The sequence below is a fragment of the Cnephaeus nilssonii genome (genome assembly GCF_951640355.1).
Source record: "Cnephaeus nilssonii genome assembly, chromosome: X".
Lineage (NCBI taxonomy): Eukaryota > Metazoa > Chordata > Mammalia > Chiroptera > Vespertilionidae > Cnephaeus > Cnephaeus nilssonii.
Window position 1 is genome coordinate 47,481,123 of NC_137071.1, and position 20,809 is coordinate 47,501,931.

At 38.7% G+C, this 20,809-nt stretch overlaps 1 protein-coding gene across 4 annotated transcripts in view; it reads left to right on the plus strand.

The window, feature by feature from the left end:
- EDA (ectodysplasin A) overlaps window positions 1-20,809 on the plus strand; it is a 625,000-nt gene that overhangs the window by 460,089 nt on the left and 144,102 nt on the right. For all 4 annotated transcript variants that reach the window (XM_079764896.1, XM_079764897.1, XM_079764898.1 and 1 more), the window contains exon 2: window positions 9,114-9,219. In XM_079764896.1, the coding sequence (XP_079621022.1) occupies window positions 9,114-9,219 (106 nt within the window). The remainder of the gene's footprint in view (window positions 1-9,113; window positions 9,220-20,809) is intronic.

Consider the following 20,809-nt stretch of genomic DNA (forward strand, 5'->3'; position numbering starts at 1 on the left):
CCAACAGTGCCCCAGCAACAACATAACCCACGGCCAAAGATGGAATCATACAGCCCCGCGAGGAATTGGGCTCCCTCCTCTGGTTTTGGGGTGTATCACTGCAACTCAACAGCTCCTGCGTTGAGCTTCTGCCCCCTGGTGGTCAGTGCACATAGCGACTGGTTGGATGGTTGGACACTTAGCATAGTAGCCTTTTATATATATAAAGATTCTATTAAAAAATGATAGCCCTTAGTGATTTCCAGGTTTTACAAGTGGAAGTGTATGTTTTTCTCTTTATGTGTCAAAGTGCCTATCACTTTAGAAGTATAAAGAATTACAAATTAAATAAGCAGACACTCCTAAGGGAAGGCAGTGACATCCAGTATATATTGCTGCCCTTCTTATTCAAAGACGTCACTACTGATTTCACCCACACTTGTAGGGAGCAAAAAGTAAATCTTTACACGTTCTTTGTATATGACATACATACAAACTGCTCTTTGAACTGTGGCTGCAGCTGCTATTTGTAGAGCCTGTCACTGTCTGTATTTCTGTGTTCAACTTGTGGTCAGCTAAAAGCCTTGCTCAAAAAGAGTTTTCAAATTCCATATCATTGCATTCCAAGCTAGTCTTTGCTGCTGTTTTCCCAAAGAGACCACAGTTATGTCATGTTTTTTGAAGCTATGCTTTAGTGCATCCTTTGAGTATTTTTTATGCTACCCCTGCTTATGGTTATGCCAGAAAGCTCACCATACCAAACATACATGGGTACCTGTCTGTCATTGACATCTCTGCATATATCATAAATGAACATTGTTTTCATGCACATAAACCAGATGACTTCCAGAATCTCAGTAGTGGTGGTCCTCTTTTGCCATTTTACTTTAAGCAGGACTCTGGCAATAAAATAGCTCAGTGAGGTAGATATGACATTTATGGTGGGTGTGAATTTCAAATTATACAAAAGCTGGGTATAACTTGCATTGTCCATTGATGATAATCAATTCAGTAAGCTTCTATTTTTTCCAGTTCTGTTTTGGATGCTAGGAACAGAGCCGAACCTAGGAAACAGATGATCAGAGTAGAAGTCAATCTCCCCCTTTGTGTCAGTAGTTGTGTTTTTAAAATAACTCATTTTCCCCCTTAATGTGCATATCAAACAAATTTCACCTTGTCCAGAAGATAAGTCCACACAGGTTCTGAACCTACAAATATAGATACCTTCGAGGGGCTTACTACCAATGTGGGAAAGAAAAATTAATGTTAAAGATATAGAAGGCATTGTTTGATAAGTGTTAGATGATTCATACAGCCCAAAAATGGGAGGCAAGAAAATCAGAGATTGAACTGGTCTGTACTATAATTTCTTGCTGATGCCACACTATGATAATGACCTGAAACAAAGATACTGTTCTTTATTTTGCTTTCTGTTTTACAGTTACTTGCATTGTTGGGCAGTGATTTTTAAAAATATTTTTTATTGATTTCCGAGAGAAAGAGAGAGGGAGAGAGAGATAGAAGCATCAATGATGAGAGAGAATCATTTATCAGCTTCCACTTGCACACCCTCCTCTGGGGATTGAGCCCACAACCCAGGCATGTTCCCTGATGGGGAATGGAACCTATGACCTCCTGCTTCATAGGTCAACGCTCAACTACTGAGCCACACCAGTGGGGCTGGGCAGTGATTTTTAAGTCAAAGTTCCTAGGGAGACAAATTCAGTGACTGCTTTTGGCTCTATGTGGAAAAGGTTGGTTGTGTTTAGCTTCCATGTTTAGCTTTGCTGCATAATTTCAGTCATTATTAGACATTTTTACAATGCGATGGCAATTCTTGACACACACACCAGAGATGTCAAAGGTGCCAAATTTCTTTAGCATTTGGGTTGATTGCTGCCACCTCTCCCCCCACATCATGCTGGTGGCAGCTCCCATGAGATGCTGTGATCAAGTTGAGTGCTCTTACTAGTATTTGCTTGCTCTCTTGGAGCTGGCATGCTGTGTTCAGCAACCAGCACATTCTATGCTTCTCCTCTCGTCACACTGCTTTTAAAACCTTACTACTGCCCTATCTGGTTTTGCTCAGCGGATAGAGCATTGGACTGTGGACCAAAGGGTCCTGGGTTCGATTCCAGTCAAGGACATGCACCTTGGTTGCAGGCTCCTCCCCTGCCTGGGCCCTGGTCAGGGCTCGTGCAGGAGGCAACCAATCGATGTGTTTCTCTCACATTGATGTTTCTCTCTGTCTTTCCCTCTCTCTTCCACTCTCTAAAATCAATGGAAAAATATCCATGGGTGAGGATTAAAAAAAATAAATAACCCTTACTACCTCCTCTTATGTAGTGCTATCAATGTACTACAAAGCAATTCAGGATTATTTGCATGTTGTTTGTGTAATGTTAAAGATTGTGTCTAGTTCAGTGCCCTCCATATGGTACCTACCTACTCTAGACCAACTTATATACTTATATATGCATAACCAATGGACATGGACAATAGGGTATTGAAGACCTGGGGGTGGGTGGGGGCTGAGTGCAGAAAGGTAAAGGGGGGAGGGAATGGGAGACATCTGCAATACTGTCAACAATTATACACACACACACACACATATATATATATATAATCATAATAAATAAATATTCAATGGAGTTGTTGTATAAACTATAGCAACTCAATGGACTGTCATTTAGTCATTCAAAATCATCACTATGCATATACCAGTATAGCAGCATGAAGACATTATATAAAGAGGATTTATTTGGTAAGACTGTCATAACAAAATAATACGGGGGGGGGGGCGGCATTAAACAATATAAATTTATTCTCTCACTGTTCTGGATATTAGGTATCCAAGATCAAGCTGTCAACAGATTTTTTTCCTGAGGCCACTCTCCTTAGTTTGTAGATGGTCACTTTCTTGTTATGTCCTCACATGGTCTTTCCTCTGTGTATATGCATCCCTGGTATCTGCATGTCCACATTTTTTCTTATTATTAGGACATCATTTAGATTGGATTATGACCATACTAACAGTCTTATTTTAAATTAATTACTTCTTTAAGGACCTATCTCTAAATACAGTAACTTTCTGAGTTATTGGAGATTAGAGATTCAGCAAATGAATTTTGGGCATACACTATTCAACCAATAGCATAAGCAAATGAAAGGAGTGTACTAAAAATAAGTGAAAATAATTTTAAAAAGAAAATCAGAGCATGTTGAGTTAAGGGTTCTTATAATTAGAAGTGTACTCAATGCCAGCTTCTGTATCCATTTTCTATCTATGGCATACCCATGAAACTAGTTTGGGCAATCCTACTTCACTAATTGGTACTGAGATAAAATGCTCATTTTTTGGCATTGTGGAATCACTTGGAGATTTTGTTAAACATCTCAGAGTATAAATACTTTTATTTTGTTTTATTTTATTTCAAGATACCAGATTGTTACTGATGGGTGGTGGTAATGATAGCAGTGTTTGTAATAAGAAAAATGGATTTATTCAAGAACATTGAAAAAATCTTTCTTTAAAAAATAGGTGATTTATCAATTTTAGAAAGCTTGGTAGGTACCTGCCTCCTCTTGAGACAAGTGAAGTACCAATTTCTATAAAAAGATTAACTCTAGGAATGACTGAATAGAGGTGAAAAACACTGTCTATGTGAGAGCCCTCTTTTACCAATGGCAAAGGGAGATTTAGCCTTTTCAGTCTCCAGATAATGGACAGGTTGAGGAATGAACATAAAACAGTTTCTCAAAATGTGGTTCAAGGATGACCTACATCAGAATCCTGTAGTGAGGAAGTTGAAAAGTCAGATTCTGGGGGCCTACTCAAGCTAAATGTGGGGAGGGGGGTGCCCAGGATTCTACATTTTCACACTCATGTCTTGTGATTGTGATGCACACCAAATTTGGAGAGCCACTGACCTACAGTCTCTCATTCTTAAATCCCTTTGACTTATTACTGCCAGTAGTGTAATGGGTCCTTAGTTTACCTCTCCATGGTTAACCCTAAGAAATGAGGTCCAATCAGGATAAAATAAAATCCTGTCTTTAACCATTTGGATGCCATAAGCATCTATAGACACAAGCAGTGGACCTTTTTTAACCTTTTGCACTCGGATGTCGAGTGTGACTCGACACAGTTAGCATCGGTAGCAGCTCTTTTTATACTCTTTGAATGTATCAATAATTTGAAATATAAAAAAATCCAAATAAATAAGTTTGTATGAAAAGAAACTCCAGTTTTTTATTCTACTGCCGCGCTTTGTAAAATCTGGGGTATTTAAAAAATTAAATCCCGAGTAGAATAAAGGAATCGAGAAAAAAGCAAGCGAGTGCAAAGGGTTAAATTAAATTCAAAATATCGTGGCAGTTAACTGGTTAAGGAATGGATTATTGATAGTCCTATTATCTTTTCAACAGATAGATATTTATTAGAGGCCTACTTTGGGCCAGGCCCAGAGCTAATTCAATCAAATATATTAGCCATGAAATGAATTAAATTTATTCTGTCATGGTAAAAAGAAAAAAAGTACATTATAAAATTTTGTGGGTTTATATATTAGGGGGAAATACTAACAATATCTGGAGAGTCACTAGCACTAATGGGTGCATCTCTCATGTCTCACTGTTAACGAATTGTTTCCAGCTGAGATCTCTGTAATCTGCAGGTGCTATTTACCATGTAATTTTACCATAAGAAACAAGGGAGTAATCAGTTAATAAAGTGTAAAGAATTAGACTTTTCTTCCCTTGAGCAAAATGCCTGCCTGTGGCCAACATTCCTGATGCCTCCCCCCTTGTGCAATAAGAAAGCAATATTTGAAGAAAGAAAGCTGTTCTGTTCATATTTTGCAGCTTGCCTTAGAAGGCCATGCTAATGAATGCAAAACTCAAGATAGAATTCCAGTCTTTTTGTATGAGCAGCCACTGATTTTTGTCCTTACCATTGTACTACACAGAGGATAATTTTCCCTCTTTCATCTAATTGAGACTCAAATAAGGGCACTGTGAATAGGGATCCTCTTTCAGTTTAAGCTGTGTTTTGTGTTGTTTCCTTCCAGTTTTTACTGAGAAAATAGAAACTATATTCAAAGCATTTTCATACACAGATAGTCCTCATCTAATAAGCACTTGATTTATGAATGTCCCATACTCATCCATAGCCTCTCTTGAGGGATTTTAAGCTACCCCTAGTATCCATGGAAACGGAAGTTGTATCTGCTATATACAGGATTTTGTATCACTCTTAAGTTCTTACAAGCTCCCACCAGACCCCTTGGAACAATTAATATGTAAGCACATCCTACTGCTGCCATCAGGGCACAAGAAGGTTCTGGAGGCCCTGCCAGAACACAAAAGAGTGTGACGGAAATTCTGGAATTGTTGTTGTGATGGTGGGGAGATTCTTCATTTGGACTTCAAAATTCTTTTCCCCCAGAAAAAGCATTATATTGTAATAACACATCATGTAAAACTCAGTTTTCTGACAAATTCCCCTATCCAGACCACAGCCAGGAATTAAGCAATAAACAAATGGCCTCTAAGCTGCCAGAGAATGTGCAACTTATTTATTGGAAAAACTATTCAAAAACTCATTGACTACCTGTTTATTCTGTTTGTACATGATTCTAATTAGTTTTAACAAGATGTCAAGCCTATAACATTATAAGTAGCAAATTTGAAGGGACTAGAAAAGATGTTACAGGTTAGTAAAGTGAAATCTGGCAGTTGACAGCAAGGTAAGAGATAAAAAAGCATTAAAAAGAAGCTTAAGATTTCAAAAACCAGCCACAGTGAAACTACTTCACATCTACAAGAGTGGCTAAAATAAAAAATATTGACAATATCGTGTAATGAAAATGCAGAGCACTGGAACCCTCATACATTGCTGGTGGGAGTATAAAATGGTACAGTCACTCTGAAAAACAGTTTGGCAGTTCCTTACATCAAATACTTAATATATAACCCAGAGGTTCCACCCCTTTGTGTTTACCCAAGAAAAATGAAAACATATGTCCCCCACAAAGACTTGTACATGAGTGTTCATCAGCTTTATTCATAACTAGAGGCCTGGTGCACAAAATGTGTGCACTGGGGGTGTGTGTCCCTCAGCCCGGCCTGTGCACTCTCACAGTCCAGAAGCCCTGCAATCAATCTCCCCAAAGAGGTAGGCCCTGCCCATCTGGCCGGGCTCCTTGATGGATCCCCCTGCAGAGGGAGGCCCCGCCACCCACCTCAGCGCCGCTGGTCGGTGGCCTGGGCCTCCCTCTGCAGGGTGATCATGGAGGTGATGGCTGGGCCCCCGACCAATCGCATCGCACCCACCTTGGCTGGCCTGACACCAGTGGGTGTCATAGCGTGGTCGTCTGGAAGGTCATCTGGACAGTCGTTCTGCTGTTCGGTTGTTCGATTGATTTGCATATTATGCTTTTATTATTATAGATAGCCCCAAACTGGAAATAACCCCAATGTCCTTCAAAAGGTGAATGAATTTAGAAATTATGATATATCCATACAATAAAATAATACTCAGCAATAAAAAAATGAACTACTGATACCCACAGCAAAATGGATGAGTCTCACAGACATTATGTTGAATGAAAGTAACAACATACAAAAATCATACAATCATAATGTATGATTTCATTTATGTGTAATTCTAGAATAAAAATTACTAAGCTGTGGTGATAGAAATCAGAAGAATGGTTATCTTGGGTGGGAGATTGCATTAAAGAAGGCACATAAGAAAAAAATCTGGGATGATGGAAATGTTCTGTCTTGATTTGGGTAGTGGTTACTAAGGTGTGTACATTTTTTCAAAACTCTTCAAACTTTATACTTAAAATGTGTGCATTTTATTGTATGTAGATTACAACTTAAATTTTCATAAAGTACAACATTTACAAAGGGGAAAAATCTTTCAGAGGATCTCCCTGCTGCAGGATAATCTAAATTCCTTAACATGATCTAGCCCTTATTTAATGTCTTTTGGCTCATTCTTTAACATTATTCCCAACTTCCTACCACTTATTCTAATTTATTTATATTTCCAAAAACTGCTATTCTCTCTCTTTCCTCTGAACCTTTAAACACAATGCTCCTTTCACCTGGAATTTCTTTGTTGTTTTATTGTTTTTAATATATTTTTATTGATTTCAGAGAGGAAGGGAGAGGGAGAGATAGAAACATCAATGATGAGAATCATTGATCGGTTGCCTCCTGCATGCTCTCCACTAGGGATGGAAACCAAAACCCAGGCATGTGCCCTTGACCAGAATTGAATCCGGGACCTTTTAGTCCTCAGGCTGACATTCTATCCACTGAGCCAAATCAGCTAGGGCTCTTTTTTTGTTTTCCGTCACTAAATCATTGACATCATTCAGGACTCACAGAGGTAACACCTCCTCCAAGAAACCCTGAATTTAATAATATATTGTGGATTAATTTCTATTAAAAATAGCTGAAATAAGTTTCAGTACTCAGAGTTACCAAGAAAACTGTTCAATCCAGATAGATTTGTTCTTTTGGAGTTTCAAATTATTGAGCTTTTATTGTAAATAGCAGTTTGGGTTTATATTTTCAGTAGTATAATAGCTTATTTATGTTATGGGTTAAGTAACTTTCTATGAGCTTTGTCTGGAAACCTAGCCAGAGTTTATTATGTTGATTTTATGGGAAAATGCATTTTACATTCCAATCAAGTGATTCAAAAATACTGCTCAGTTGAACCATGTGAAATTGCTAATATTCTATCATTTTTTACTTACAAAAATGACAGTTTCATATTGTTCAACTTAAATGTTTTTAAATTAACCTTATGACAAGTTGGAAATTACCTAAGCATTCATTTATTAACTTTATATTTATTTAACACATGAATATATTATGCAAGATGCTATTCTTGTACATTAAGGCTGTTGGGTATAATTGTTCTATGTAAACAGTAAACCATAGGGTTTTGAAGAGATTTAGTATAGAATGATAATGCTTTTGTGAGTTGTACCAAATTTTTGTTTTCAATTAATGAGAGATGCAGCAGACATGAGGATTCTGAAATTGTTTATTTTTTTTACATTAACACTAGGGTGAAAATGCAGATTCACTTCTTTTTTAACTCCCAAACTCTCTAACCAGTCTAGAGATTGATTGGAAGATTGATTTTTAATAATAGTAATAACTAACACTTATTGAGTACATATTACATGCTGGGTACTGTGCTAACCATTTAACTACTTTATGAGCAAAGTACTGTTTATTATCTCTATTTACAGATGAGGAAATTAAAACTCAAGTAATTTGCCCAAGGTACACAGCTATAATTGGCAAAGTCGGATTAAAATCACTCTCATTCCTACTACTCTGTCCACTATTTAGCTCAAGCATATTTTAACCACGAAGAGGCACTTATGCTGAAATATTATGATTCATTTTGGCAAGTACATATTTAAGCTGTGATTATCATTAGCGAAACCAGGTCCATTCACATATGAAACATATTGTATTATTATGAGAGATCATCATAAGAGAGTAAAGGATCAAGTACCAAAATGAGTCTTATACACCCAGCTGCTATAGGAGTTCTGTAGGAGTCTAGGAAATAGAGAAAATAAGTGTGTTTTGTCATAATTAACTCCCAGAAGAATGTTTATATAAATGGCATCTTCCAATCATAATTGGATGCAGAGCATTATGGTAACAAACCAAAAGTTTAGTATAAATAGGAATGTGGGAAGTTTATGACTGTATATTAATGAAGTTCAAGAGGGAGTTGCAAACTCAAGTCTAATTCTGGGCAGACAGTAGTACATGAGGGAAGTAAGAAATCCACGACTGGGCTCTCTGATTCCCAGAACTATATGGAGAAATGGGACTCGGAGGATTAGTCATAAGACATTCAGGGCAAAAGAGAGGGGATTCAGAGCTTAGCCAAAATTCAGTGTCTACATGACTGGAATAATAATGGTAACAAAAATAAAAGGATTTCTACAGTGGAGGGGAAGATGGGCTCAGGTTTTAGACATGCTGAATTTAAGGTGAAGCTAGAATGTCTACAGGAAACTAGTTTTTTATGTCAGCTATGGTTGACTGGGATCAATCTCTTATTCATCTATTTGTTGTTTTTACAGATGGCCCTGATGAATTTTTTCTTCCCTGAAGAAAAGTCATATGCTGAAGTAGAAAGTAGGCGTGTCCATCGCAATAAAAGAAGCAAAAGCAGTGAAGGAGCAGATGGTAAGTCTACTTGGGTGATCTTTTATCATATCTGTTAATGTGAGTACCATTCTGATAACTAGCTTCACAAGTGTGCTTCACCATCTAATAGATTGTTCACAGACCCAGAGTCACAGAAGTTTTTTTAGCCTAGCCTACCCATCAGTCATTTCACATAGAATTGATTAAACAGAATCCTCTCACCTGCAACTCCAGATAGCTTCAGTTCTTTCACAGTATGTCTAAGAGCCATAGCAGCATTTGTATATCTCAAGAGCACCCTCCATAAGGACTTCATCTCTCCTGGGGACATCCCATATCTACTAAGGCCACCAAGAGGATTCAGTGCTATTCTTGGAATTGACATAGTGTTGTGCCATGGTGGCACTCACACGATATATTCATTCCAATGATAAGCATGTCAATATTAGTATCAGCTACCATGCTCAAATATGAACTAGAGCTTCTAGATCTTGTTTGCAAATACCTTAAGGGCAGGAATTTATTTCTGTTTGTATAACCAGAGAATCTAGACTAGTATTTGGCAAATGGTTGGTATTTATAATGTAAGTTGATGGTGTTTACTGCTCCTTCAGCTAGGTTATGATGTGCAATGAAAATGATTACTATTGAGGGTAAAATAGATTTGAGTCGACTAGCAATGCATTTTGTGGGGCATAACAAGATGTTGAGCTCGCTCCTGGGCAGGGTCTTTGAATCACCCTATTTCAATATTACTCTGTCAATTGATAGAACACTACTTCTTTGGCACAGTAGTTTGTAGAATGCATAGCTCGTGGCTGCTGCAAAGCCATCTGGATTCAGAGATAGCATGTGCTGGCTACCTCTGCCAAAGATATATGTCTGGGGGGTTACAAAGAACTATAACTTTATAAAGATAAAAATGAGATTTTTAAGTTGACATTTGTCAACGTGAGTAAGGGCCAATAATGGAGGCAATTCCAGGAGGCATGTGCTATTTAAGAAATGGGGCCAGGACTTTGTCTGTAGGGGCCAGAAGAAACAGAACTGGATGAAATCTGAAAAAGAGCTCAGAACAAGGACCCTATAATAAAAAAAGACAGAGAAATAAGATAAGTGGAATGGTCTAGTCCAGTGATCAGCAAACTCATTAGTCAACAGAGCCAAATATCAACAGTACAATGATTGAAATTTCTTTTGAGAGACAACTTTTTTAAACTTAAACTTCTTCTAACGCCACTTCTTCAAAATAGACTCGCCCAGGCCATGGTATTTTGTGGAAGAGCCACACTCAAGGGGCCAAAGAGCCACATGTGGCTCGCGAGCCGCAGTTTGCCAACCACGGGTCTAGTCAATGGAGGTGGCAGCAGCATTGAGCCCTTAAATGCAGAACTGGACCAGTGGGGCTATTCTCTAGACCAGACACTTTGCATACAATTGATGACCAAGTTTAAGCCTAGGTCACAGTGATGGGCAACCTTTTGAGCTTGGTATGTCAAACTTTGCCAAAAAACTGAGCATAACTCAGGTAGTGTGTCACTTTGAGGAAAAAACATTATTTCGCGATATTTATAGTTTAAATAACATAAATGTTTCATCCTCGGCATGCGGCCGCCTCAGCGGCCGCGTGTCATCAGAAATGGCACTGACACGCGTGTCAGAGGTTCACCATCACTGATAGGAAATGTGGTCCAGAAAGTAAAAGTCAACTGTTATTCACTTGCAACCAGTTTCCTGGAAGTCTTCAGAAGGCTATGTTGAAGCTGAGAACTGACAACCATGGGCCCTTTCCTCTCCCAGTTACCTCACCTTTGATGCATGTAGGTCTTCCCACCTTTGACTTTACCCCTGAAGCTGTTCCCAATACCATGAAATCTTTCATATTCCCTAATTGCTAAGAAGGAGAGGAGAGAGATGGTAAGAATAATATGACCTTCCTCTCCAAGTGGGAAGTCCAATTGTTTTTAAAGTTTACCTCTTCCCTTGGCCTCCCATTTTTTCTGTTAAAGAAGGCAGCATCTTCCACTTTCCTAAACCACTTTATCTGGATCTGGATACCAACATCTTTGCTTCTTTTCTTAGAGTGTTTATTCTGTTTTGATACAAACTAGTTTTTTTTCTGGCAAAGTCTAAAGCCTCTCACTAGTTTTTAGCACTTATAATCTAATTTCCTCCTGATCTGATACTCTAGTCAGTCACTAGACTCTAGTCACTTTGTGCCAATCAGATATTTTTCATTAAGCAGTAAACTGGGAGGAATCTACGAGCCCCTGAGAGTTAGGAGTATGGAATGTCTGAGAGTTCTGGGATTTTATTAGGTTTCCAGCCTTTCATCTGGGAGGCTATACAACCATTTCTTTAGATGTGATGGATTCTCCAGTGAGTTAAAAAGTGACAAGCCAATCTAAGTCTCCTTTATTTTGGAACTATTCCTGTCACTCTGTTAGGTGTATGCTATATTTATTAAATGCATTTATCAAATACTGAGAAAATATTTGTGTAATACCAGAATGGAAATACTGTAAGACTATTACTGTCTATCTGTTTTGTTTACTTTTAAATCCCCAGTGCCTAGAAAAGAACCTGGCACATAGTATATCCCCAATAAACATGTCTTATTGCCCTCAAGACCTTAACTTCCAATGTAAAGAGACAGGCAGTAAACAAAATTGGTTGTGGAGAAAATATAGCAGGGCAAGAGGGAGAGAAAGTGATGGGGTGTGTTATAATGTGGTCAGGGGTGGCTCCTCTAATAAAGGAACAATTGAGAAAAAATCTGAATAAAATAAAGGTATGAGCCATGCAAACATTTGGGGATGGGCAGAGGAGGAGAGAATAAACAATACAAATAAACAATACAAAACAAGAAGCAGAAGAATACTTGGCATTTTTCTAGAAAGATAAGTGTGGCTAGGAGCAGAGTGAGCAAGAGGAAGAGGGAAGTAGATGAAATCGGAGAACAAAGTTCAATCTAGAACCTTGTAGGCCAAGGTAAGGACTCCAACTTTTACACTGCCTGAGAGGGAACCATTGGAAGATTTTGAGCAGAGGAATGACAGGATTTGACTTATGTTTTAACAGAATCCCTCTGGCTGCTATATTGAAAATAGGTCCAGGAAGAAGGACAGAAGCAAGAAGACCTGTTAAGGGAGGATAACAATAATTTAGGCAAGAGATGATGGTGTTTTAGACCAGGATGGAGGCCATATGGGTGGTAAGTGGTCAGATTCTGGAGAGATTTTGAAGGAATAGCTGACAGGATTTTGGAGTTGATTAAATAAGGTGCATGAGAGACAGAGAGTAGTCAAGGAGAACCCCAAAGTTTTGGACATAAGGGAATTGCCATTTCTGAGATGAGAACAACAGGGGAAGAACAGGGTAAAGGGATGTAGAGAAGGAATCAAGAATTCAATTAGGCATGCTAAGTTTGAGGGGCCTGATAGACAACCAGGCAGCCAGAGACTGGCTGGCATTGCTCAGTGGCCCGCCCACTGAAGGATTTCGGATTCAATTCCGTCAAGGGCACATACCTAGATTGCAGATTCAATCCCCAGCCTGGTTAGGTCAAGTGCAGGAAGGAGGCAATTAATCAATGTGTCACTGTCACATCGATGTTGATGTTTCTCTCCTCCTCCTCCTCCTCCTCCTCCTCCTCCTCCTCCTCCTCCTCCTCCTCCTCCTCTTCCTCCTCTCCTCCTCCTCCCCTCCCCTCCTCCTCCTCCTCCTCCTCCTCTTCTTCCTCCTTCCTCCTCCTCCTCCTCCTCCTCCTCCTCCTCCTCCTCCTCCTCCTCCTCCTCCTCCTCCTCCTCCTCCTCCTCCTCTTCTTCTTCTTCTTCTTCTTCTTCTTCTTCTTCTTCTTCTTCTTCTTCTTCTTCTTCTTCTTCTCCTCTCTCTCTCTCTCTCTCTCTCTCTCTCTCTCTCTCTCTCTCTCTTTCTCTCTCTTTCCCCCTTGCCTTCCTTCCACTCTTTCTAAAAAATTAATGGAAAAAAAAAATCTCCTCAGTGAGGATTAACAAAACAAAACAAGGCAGCCAGATATGTAAGTCTATACCCTGTATCACTATGTCTCAAGACAATGATCTGACTCTGTTCTATAAAAGTAAAGAACTCATTAAAGAACTGAGTCAATCTAGAAACCATCTGAACAGAGAAAGAAGTAGTATGGGAGAGGTTGGTCAGAGTGAGGTAAGGCCAAAAATAAAAACAAGCACATGTTGATTCTAAATTCACAAGTTATTTGATATATTATATTGAAAAAATTAGTTATCCTTGCCCTAACCAGTTTGGCTCAGTGGATAGAGCGTCAGCCTGCGGACTCAAGGGTCCCGGGTTTGATTCCGGTCAAGGGCATGTACCTTGGTTGCCGGCACATCCCCAGTGGGGGCGTGCAGGAGGCGGCTGATCGGTGTTTCTCTGTCATCAATGTTTCTGACTCTCTGTCCCTCTCCCTTCCTCTCTGTAAAAAATCAATAAAATATATATATTTTTAAATTAGTTATCCAGCTCAGGTTTGCTTTCCAAGCATCAAAGAAAAAGCAATTTACATAGACCATGACAGAGGTTTCAGGAAGAAAGCACCTTTCTAAAGTAAAAAATGGAGATAAGTTTAAAATCAGAGCAGGAAAAAAATCGGTTCTAGCTCCTTGTAAAATTTTGTGACCTATTACTATCCTTTAATTTCACTTCAGTTCCCAAAATTTTCTCATTACTGAACAAGCCTTCTAGGCACTGCAAGAAGGAGTGTAAAGATGAATAAGACCCTCAGAGAACTTTAATGAGGTATCACATACATTGATAGGCAACAGGTAAAAAATTAAGCAAAGGCCTGGCTGGTGTGGCTCAGTGTTTGAGCGTTGACCTATGAACCAGAGGTCACAGTTCGATTCCCGGTCCAGGCATGTACCTGGGTTTCGGGCTCGATCCCCAGTGTGGGGAGTGTAGGAAGCAGCCAATCAATGATTCTCTCTCATTGTTTTGTTTGTTTGTTTGTTTGTTTGTTGTTGTTGTTTTTTACATTTTTTTAATTGAGGTATTATATGTGTACATATCTTACCATTACCCCCCCACCCCACACCCACACATGCCCTCACCCCCCAGAGTTTTGCGTCCATTGTTTATGCTTATATGCATGCATACAAGTCCTTCGTTTGATTTCTTATCTCCCCCCCTCTCCGTAACTTTCCCCCTGTAATTTGAAAGTCTGTTTGTTGCTTTACTGTCTCTGTATCTATCTTTTTGTTCAACAGTTTATAATGTTCTTTATTATCCATAAATGAGTGAGATCATGTGGTATTTTTCTTTCATTGACTGGCTTATTTCACTTAGTATAATATTCTCCAATTCCATCCAGGTTGCTGCAAATGATGAGAATTCCTTCTTTTTTATGGCAGCATAGTATTCCATTGTGTAGATGTACCACAGTTTTCTGATCCAGTCATCTGCTGACGGGCACCTAGGCTGTTTCCAAATCTTAGCTATTGTAAATTGTGCTGCTATGAACATAGGGGTGCATATATCCTTTCTGATTGGTGTTTCTAGTTTCTTCGGATATATTCCCAGGAGTGGGATTACTGGGTCAAATGGGAGTTCCATATTCAGTGTTTTGAGGAAACTCCATACTGTTCTCCACAGTGGCTGCACCAGTCTGCATTCCCACCAGCAGTGCACGAGGGTTCCTTTTTCTCCGCATCCTTGCCAACACTTGTCGTTTGTTGATTTGTTGATGATAGCCATTCTGACAGGTGTGAGATGGTATCTCATTGTTGTTTTGATTTGCATCTCTCGGATAATAAGTGACTTTGAGCATGTTTTCATGTGTCTCTTGGCCTTCCTTCTGTCTTCTTTTGAAAATATTCTGTTTAGGTCCGTTGCCCATTTTTTTATTGGATCATTTATCTTCCTTTTATTAAGTTGCATAAGCTGCCTGTAGATGTTGGAGATTAAACCTTTATCAGTGCTAGCATTTGCAAATATGTTCTCCCATGCAGTGGGCTTTCTTGTTGTTTTGTTGATGGTTTCTTTTGCTGTAAAAAAGTTTTTATTTTGATGTAGTCCCATTTGTTAATTTTCTCTTTAGCTTCCATTGCCCTAGGGGCAGTGTCAGTGAAGAAGTTCTTTTGGCATATATCTGAGATGTTGTTGCCTGTGGATTCCTCTAGTATTTTTATGGTTTCCCGTCTTATGTTTAAGTCCTGTATCCATTTTGAGTTTATTTTTGTGTATGGTGTAAGTTGGTGATCTAGTTTCATTTTTTTGCATGTGTGTGTCCAATTTTCCCAACACCATTTATTGAAGAGACTGTCTTGACTCCATTGTATGTTCATGCCTCCTTTGTCAAATATTAATTGAGCATAGTGGTTTGGGTCGATATCTGGATTCTCTATTCTGTTCCATTGATCGATATGTCTGTTCTTGTGCCAGTACCAGGCTGTTTTGAGAACAGTGACTTTGTAATACAGCTTGAAATCTGGTATTGAGATCCCTCCTACTTTATTCTTCTTTCTCAGGATTGCTGCGGCTATTCGGGGTCTTTTTTTATTCCAGATGAATTTTTGGAGAGTTCTTTCTAGGTCTGTGAAATATGCTGTTGGTATTTTGATGGGGAGTGCATTGAATCTGTAGATTGCTTTGGGTAGTATGGACATTTTAATGATGTTGATTCTACCAATCCATGAACATGGTATGTTCTTCCATCTGTTTACGTCTTCCTCTATCTCTTTTTTCAGTGTCCTGTAGTTTTCCGCGTATAGGTCTTTTACCTCCTTAGTTAAGTTTATTCCTAGGTATCTTAATTTTTTTGGTGCGATGGTAAATGGGATTGCTTTTTTAGTCTCTCTTTCTGTAAGTTCACTATTGGTGTATAGAAATGCCATGGATTTCTTGGCGTTAATTTTGTATCCCGCTACATTGCCGAATTCATTTATTAAGTCTATTAGTTTTTTGATGGAATCTTTTGGGTTTTTTAAGTACAATATCATGTCATCTGCAAATAAGGACAGCTTCACTTCTTCTTTTCCAATTTGGATGCCTCTTATTTCTTCTTCTTGCCTAATTGCGGTAGCTAATACTTCCAGTACTATGTCAAACAGGAGTGGTGAGAGTGGGCATTCCTGTCTTGTTCCTGTTCTTAGGGGAAATGGTTTTAGTTTTTGCCCATTGAGTATGATGTTTGCTGTGGGTTTATCATATATAGCTTTTATTATGTTGAGATATGATCCTTCTATTCCCACCTTGTTGAGAGTTTTTATCAAGAAAGGGTGTTGGATTTTGTCAAATGCTATTTCTGCATCTATTGATATGACTATGTGATTTTTATCTCTCAATTTGTTTATGTGATGTATCACATTTATTGATTTGCGGATATTGTACCATCCTTGCATTCCTGGGATAAATCCTACTTGGTCATGATGTATGATCTTTCTGATGTATTGCTGGAGCCGATTTGCTAGGATTTTGACATCTATGTTCATGAGGGATATTGGTCTGTAATTCTCTTTCATTGTGTTGTCTTTATCTGGTTTTGGTATTAGGGTGATGCTGGCTTCATAGAAGGATCCTAGAAGTGTTCCTTCCTCTTGAATTTTTTGGAATAGTCTGAGGAGGATAGGTTTTAGTTCTTCCTTGAAAGTTTGGTAAAACTCTCCTGTGAAGCCATCTGGCCCCGGGCTTTTGTTTGCCGGAAGCTTTTTGATGACTGCTTCAATTTCTTCCATAGTTACTGGCCTGTTGAGCTGTTTAGATTCTTCCTGATTGAGTTTTGGAAGGTTGTATTTGTCTAGGAATATGTCCATTTCCTCCAGGTTGTCCAGTTTGTTGGAATAGAGTTGTTCGTAGTATTTTGTAACAATCCTTTGTATTTCATCAGGGTCTGTTGTTATTTCACCTCTTTCATTTCTGATTTTGTTTATTTGGGTCCTCTCTCTTTGCTTCTTGGTGAGCCTGGCTAGAGGTTCATCAATCTTGTTTATCCTTTCAAAGAACCAGCTCTTGGTTTTGTTGATATTTTGTATTGTTTCTTTGGTCTCTATGTCGTTTATCTCCGCTCTGATCTTTATTATTTCTTTCCTTCTGCTTACACTGGGCTTTTCTTGTTGCTCTCTCTCTAACTCTTTGAGTTGTTTGGTTAGGTAATTTATTACCATTGTTTCTTGGTTTTTGCAGTAGGCTTGTAGAGCTATGAACTTCCCTCTCAGGACTGCTTTCACTGTGTCCCATAGATTTTGGATTGTTGTGTTTTCATTGTCATTTGTTGCCATGATGTTTTTTATTTCTTCCTTGATGTCTTTGGTAACCCAGTCATGGTTTAATAGCATGCTTTTTAGTCTCCATGTGTTTGATTTCTTTGGGTTGTTTTTATTGTAGTTGATTTCCAGCTTTATGCCACTGTGATCTGAGAAGAAACTTGATATGATTTCTATCTTCTTGAATTTGGAGAGACTTTGCCTGTGACCCCGCATATGGTCTATCTTTGAAAATGACCCATGTGCACTTGAGAAGAATGTATATTCTGTGGCTTTGGGGTGAAATGTTCTGAAGATGTCGATTAATTCCATCTGGTCTAGTGAGTCATTTAGGATTGATGTTTCTTTGCTGATTTTTTGTTTAGAGGATTTGTCCAATGGTGATAGTGGGGTATTGAAGTCTCCTACTATAATTGTATTGCTGTCACTATCTCCTTTGATATCTTCCAGGAGTTTTTTAATGTATCTTGGTGCTCCTGTGTTGGGTGCATATATGTTTACCAGAGTTATTTCTTCTTGTTGGATTTCTCCCTTTAGTATTATGAAGTGGCCTTCATTATCTCTTGTTATGTCCTTCACTTTGAGATCTAATTTGTCAGATATAAGTATTGCTACCCCAGCTTTTTTTTTCATTTCCATTCGCCTGGAAAACCTTTTTCCATCCCTTTACTCTCAGTCTGTATGCGTCCTTTTTTTTGAGGTGGGTTTCCTGTAGACAGCAGATATATGGGTTTTGTTTTCTTATCCAATCTGTTACCCTATGTCTTTTGATTGGGGCATTCAATCCATTTACATTTAAAGTTATTATTGATAGGCACTTATTTGTCGCCATTTTTATTCTATACCCTTGTGTTCCTTCTTTGCTTCCTATTTCTTTCTTTCTTTTTTTTTACAGCAGACCCTTTAGCATTTCTTTCATTGCTGGTTTGGTGGTGATAAACTCCCTTATCCCTTTTTTGTCTGTGAAGCTCCTGATTTCACCTTCAATTTTGATTGATAGCCTTGCTGGGTACAGTATTCTTGGATTGAGACCCTTCCTTTGCATGACTTTGTATATTTCATTCCATTCCCTTCTGGCTTGATGAGTTTCTGTTGAGAAATCAGTTGCTAGTCTGATGGGGGTTCCTTTGTATGTAACTGTCTGTCTCTCTCTGGCCGCTTTTACGATTCTTACTTTGTCGTTGGTGTTTGCCAACTTAATTATAATGTGCCTTGGCGTCGGTCTTTTGGGGTTCATTTTGCTTGGAACTCTGTGAGCTTCTTGGATTTGTGTGGGTTTTTTCTTCCCTATATCAGGGAAGTTTTCTGTTATTATTTCTTCTAACAGGTTTTCTATTCCTTGCTCCGTTTCCTTTCCTTCTGGTATCCCTATTATCCTGATGTTGTTTTGTTTTGTGTTGTCCCGAAGTTCCCTTAGGCTCTCCTCATGCTTTCTAATTTTTGTTTCTAGAAGCTGTTGTAATTGGGTATTTTTTTCCATCTTGTCTTCTAGCTCACTTATGCGGTCCTCTGCTTCTTCTAGTCTACTCTTGATGCTTTCTATTGAGTTCTTTACAGCAGCAATGTCATTTTTCATTTCTTCTTGGTTCTTCTTCATTTCCTCCTGGTTCTTACTCATATTGTCGAATTTGTCTTCCATCCTTTTCAGCCACCTTATGACCATTTCTCTGAATTCTTTCTCTGATAGGTTGTTTGCCTGTAGTTCGTTTACTTCCTTTTCTGGTGATGCCTGGTTCTCTTTCCTGTGGGGGCTATTTTTTTGTCTCCCCATGGTCTCTCTTCTCTGGATGTCTGGTTATATAGTTCTCTCTCTCCGGCGTTGATTTAATGGTACAAAATACAACACAACCAGGCACAGCACACAAGGCACTGAACAGAATTGTATTCACGATATTAATAACCTCCAATAAAGGTAACCACCAGAGAAAGACAAATTAGGGAATAGGAGTGGAAGAGGGAGAGTAAAAAGAAAGAACAAAAAAAAAGAGTGTGAATCTGAACTTGGGAGAAGAGCAGAAAAAAAAAGAAAAGAAAAATAAGTAGGAGAGACAAGAACAATACTAAGAGAGAAAAGGGGAACAAACTATATATATGGGGAGTAGACTCCACTAGAACAACCACTAATCCCAGCAAATTCCAGCAACACGAGCCTGGAGATTAATACAAACTGCAACACCAACTAATATCAAGTGAGGCAAGGGAAAACAAAAGTAAAAAACAAACAAAAACAAAGCAAACAATAGAACCAACCAAACAAACAAAAAGAATAATCAAAACAATCTCATAAAAAAAGCATAAAAATTCAATCTAATCTACATTCAAGCAAACAACAACAAAAGGCCAGAGAGAAAAATAATTTTTTTAAGGTAGCGTAGAGAGAGGTATGTATGGATTTGGAGCAGGGGGTTGGGAATTAGATATATAAGTAGGGTGAAATTTTAGCAGAGGGTAAACTGAAAAAGTAGGGAAAATCTAAAGCCAGAAAGAGTTAAGATAAGCAGAAGACCAAAAGGGGAAAGGTTAGGAGGAGAGTGATGGCAAAATGTTAGCGTTGAGATAGGGTAAGGGAAAGATGCAAATAGAATGTAGGACACTAATCCCAAAATAAAAGAAAGAGAAAGTCTAATGACATTTAAAAAAAAAAGTAAAATAATAGTAATAATAATGCTGATTGAAAATAAAAATGTAATAATTAAAAAGGTGAAAATCGAGTGAGGAAAAAGAAAAAAGTTTTGTTTCTTAAGTAAAAGATGCAAAAAATGAAAATAAAAAAATTAGAATAAAAAAATTGAAAAAAGAATTAAAAATTAAAAAATAGGAAGACTAAAATGTGCAGTAGCGGCTGTCATTCACTTCCTCTATTATTCTGTTTGGTATGCCTGTTTCCCAGTCTGGGCGGTATTTCAGTTCAGCTTCGTTCCTCTGCTCCTCCGTGTTGTAAGCCAGTCCTGCTTTTTAAGCCGGCCGTGTCTTAATTTCTCGTATTTATTTTTTATTACACCAGAGACAATTAGCGTTTCAGCCCCTGGGTGGCAGTGTTTCTGAATTGACTTCCGGGCCTCTCTAGCTTTTTTTTTTTCCCCCTCTATGGCACTCACTACCGGTTTGTGGAGGTGTGTGCCTCACAGCTGCCTCTCCGATGGTCACACCCAGCTCTGTTCCCAGGTTCCGAAAAAACAACTTCCCCCTGCAGTCTTTCAGGGTTTTTCCACCTGGGTTTTCTTATGTATTGGGCTTAGTAATCAGAGTCGGAAAAAGCCCAAGTGTGCGGACAGTGGGTCTGTGCGCCAGACTAAGAAGCCTGCACTCCTTTGAAAATTCTTAGTCTGATCCTCCTCGTCAGATTAAAATGAGTTGCTTTTAAGAGGTCACTTCAGTTAGCAGCTCAG